This window comes from Manacus vitellinus, unplaced genomic scaffold, assembly GCF_001715985.3.
Source record: "Manacus vitellinus isolate BGI_N305 unplaced genomic scaffold, ASM171598v3 scaffold_140_pilon, whole genome shotgun sequence".
NCBI classification, from domain to species: domain Eukaryota; kingdom Metazoa; phylum Chordata; class Aves; order Passeriformes; family Pipridae; genus Manacus; species Manacus vitellinus.
The window spans coordinates 221,754-224,425 of record NW_021939007.1 but is presented as its reverse complement, the minus strand read 5'-3'; the positions used below and the strand labels follow the sequence as shown (position 1 = coordinate 224,425).

Genomic DNA, 2,672 nt, shown 5'->3' with positions numbered 1-2,672 from the left:
GGTTATTCCCATTCCCATTCCCATCCCATTCCCATTCCCATCCCATTCCCACCTGGCTCCTCTGGGACACGATTCCCGAGCGCAGTTTCTGGATCCGGATGTTGAGCTCCGCGATCTCCCTCCGGCTCTCCAGGAGGTGCCCCCCGAACGTCCCGGCCTGGGAATGGCCCTCGCTCAGCTGGGGGGACATGGAACGGGAGCCAGGGATCATCCCAGCCCTTCCCAGTCTATCCCAGCCCTTCCCAGTGCATCCCAGCCATTCCCAGTGTATCCCAGCCCTTCCCAGTGCATTCCAGCCCTTCCCAGTGCATCCCAGCCCTTCCCAGTCCATCCCAGCCCTTCCCAGTCCATCCCAGCCCTTCCCAGTGCATCCCAACCCTTCCCAGTGCATCCCAACCCTTCCCAGCCCATCCCAGCCCTTCCCAGTGTATCCCAGCCCTTCCCAGCACATCCCAGCCCTTCCCAGTCCATCCCAACCCTTCCAGTCTATCCCAGTCCTTCCCAGTCCATCCCAGCCCTTTCCACTCTGATCCCAGCCATTCCCAGTCTACCCCAGCCATTCCCAGACTGATTCCAGCCCTTCCCAGTCTCATCCCAGCCCTTCCCAGTCTCATCCCAGCCATTCCCAGTCTACCCCAGCCATTCCCAGACTGATTCCAGCCCTTCCCAGTCTCATCCCAGCCTTTCCCAGTCTATCCCAACCATTCCTGGCCAATCCTAGCCCTTCCCAGTGCATCCCACTCCTTCCCAGTCTGCTCCCAGCCCTTCCCAAGCTGATTTCCAGTCCATCCCAGTCCTTCCCAGGCTATCCCAGCCATTCCCTGTCTATCCCAGCCATTCCCAGTCTATTCCAGCCCTTCCCAGTCTGATCCCAGCTGTTCCCACTGCATCCCAGCCATTCCCAGTCTATCCCAGCCCTTCCCAGTGCATCCCAGCCCTTCCCAGTGCATTTCAGCCATTCCCAGTCTGCTCCCAGCTGTTCCCAGTCTGATCCCAGCCCTTTCCAGTCTATCCCATCCAGTCCCAGTGGCTCCCAGCCCTTCCCAAGCTGATTTCCAGTCAATCCCATCCTTCCCATTCTGCTCCCAGCCCTTCCCAGTGTACCCCAGCCCTTCCCACTCTGCTCCCAGCCCTTCCCAGTGCATCCCAGCCCTTCCCAGTCTGATCCCAGCCTTTCCCAAGCTGATTTCCAGTGTATCCCAGCTGTTCCCAGTCTGCTCCCAGTCCTTCCCAGTCTATCCCAGCTGTTCCCATTGCCATTCCCAGTGCATTCCAGCCCTTCCCAGTGTGCTCCCAGCCCTTCCCAGTGTGCTCCCAGCCCTTCCCATTCTGCTCCCAGCCCTTCCCAGTCTATCCCAGCCCTTCCCAGTGTGCTCCCAGTCCTTCCCAGTCTATCCCAGCTGTTCCCATTGCCATTCCCAGTGCATTCCAGCCCTTCCCAGTGTGCTCCCAGCCATTCCCAGTGTGCTCCCAGCCCTTCCCAGTGCATCCCAGCCCTTCCCAGTGTGCTCCCAGCCCTTCCCAGTGTGCTCCCAGCCCTTCCCAGTGTGCTCCCAGCCCTTCCCAGTCTATCCCAGCCCTTCCCAGTCTATCCCAGCCCTTCCCAGTGTGCTCCCAGTCCTTCCCAGTGTATCCCAGCTGTTCCCATTGCCATTCCCAGTGCCTTCCAGCCCTTCCCAGTGCATCCCAGCCCTTCCCAGTGTGCTCCCAGCCGTTCCCAGTGTATCCCAGCCCTTCCCAGTCTATCCCAGCCCTTCCCAGTGTGCTCCCAGTCCTTCCCAGTGTGCTCCCAGTCCTTCCCAGTGTATCCCAGCTGTTCCCATTGCCATTCCCAGTGCCTCCCAGCCGTTCCCAGTTTCCTCCCAGCCATTCCCAGTGTGCTCCCAGCCCTTCCCAGTGTGCTCCCAGCCGTTCCAAGAGTGCTCCCAGCCATTCCCATTCTGCTCCCAGCCCTTCCCAGTGCCCCCCAGCCATTCCCAGTGCCCCTCAGCTCTTCCCAGTCTATCCCAGCCCTTCCCATTCTGCTCCCAGCCCTTCCCAGTGCCTCCCAGCCATCCCAGACCTTCCTCCTGGACAGGGCCTCGGCCTCGATCCAGCTGTGCCGGGCCAGGCTCTCGTACTGGGCCCGAACGTCCTCCACGACCCGGGAAAGGTCCATCGGGCACGAGGGGTCGATGCCCAGGACCACCGAGATGTCCTTGAGCTCCGACAGCAGCTCCTGCAGCTCCTGCGGAATGGGAATGGTTGGGAATGGCGGGGAATGGCTGGGAATGTGGGATTGGGGCAGCGGGGAATGGCTGGGAATGGCTGGGGATGGCTGGGGATGGAGCTCCAACAGCAGTTCCTGCAGCTCCTGAGGAATGGGAATGGTTGGGAATGGGGGGGAAGGGCTGGGGATGGCTGGGAATGGTGGGGATGGCTGGGAATGTGGGATTGGGGCAGCAGGGAATGGCTGGGGATGGAGCTCCGACAGCAGCTCCTGCAGCTCCTGCGGAACGGGAATGGCTGGGAATGGGGGGGAATGGCTGGGAATGGTGGGGAATGGCTGGGAATGGCTGGGGATGGCTGGGGATGGCTGGGGATGTGGGATTGGGGCAGCGGGGAATGGCTGGGAATGGAGCTCTGACAGCAGCTCCTGCAGCTCCTGCGGAACGGGAATGGCTGGGAATGGT

General features: G+C 61.5%; 1 protein-coding gene across 1 annotated transcript in view; it reads right to left on the bottom strand.

Annotated features, from left to right (window-relative positions):
• Nucleotides 1-2,672, bottom strand: part of LOC103767166 (keratin, type II cytoskeletal 80) — a 26,132-nt gene that overhangs the window by 1,153 nt on the left and 22,307 nt on the right. The window contains exons 4-5 of the mRNA XM_029958137.1: nucleotides 2,063-2,227; nucleotides 53-178 (exon numbers count right to left, since the gene is read on the bottom strand). Coding sequence (XP_029813997.1) covers nucleotides 53-178; nucleotides 2,063-2,227 — 291 coding nt within the window. The remainder of the gene's footprint in view (nucleotides 1-52; nucleotides 179-2,062; nucleotides 2,228-2,672) is intronic.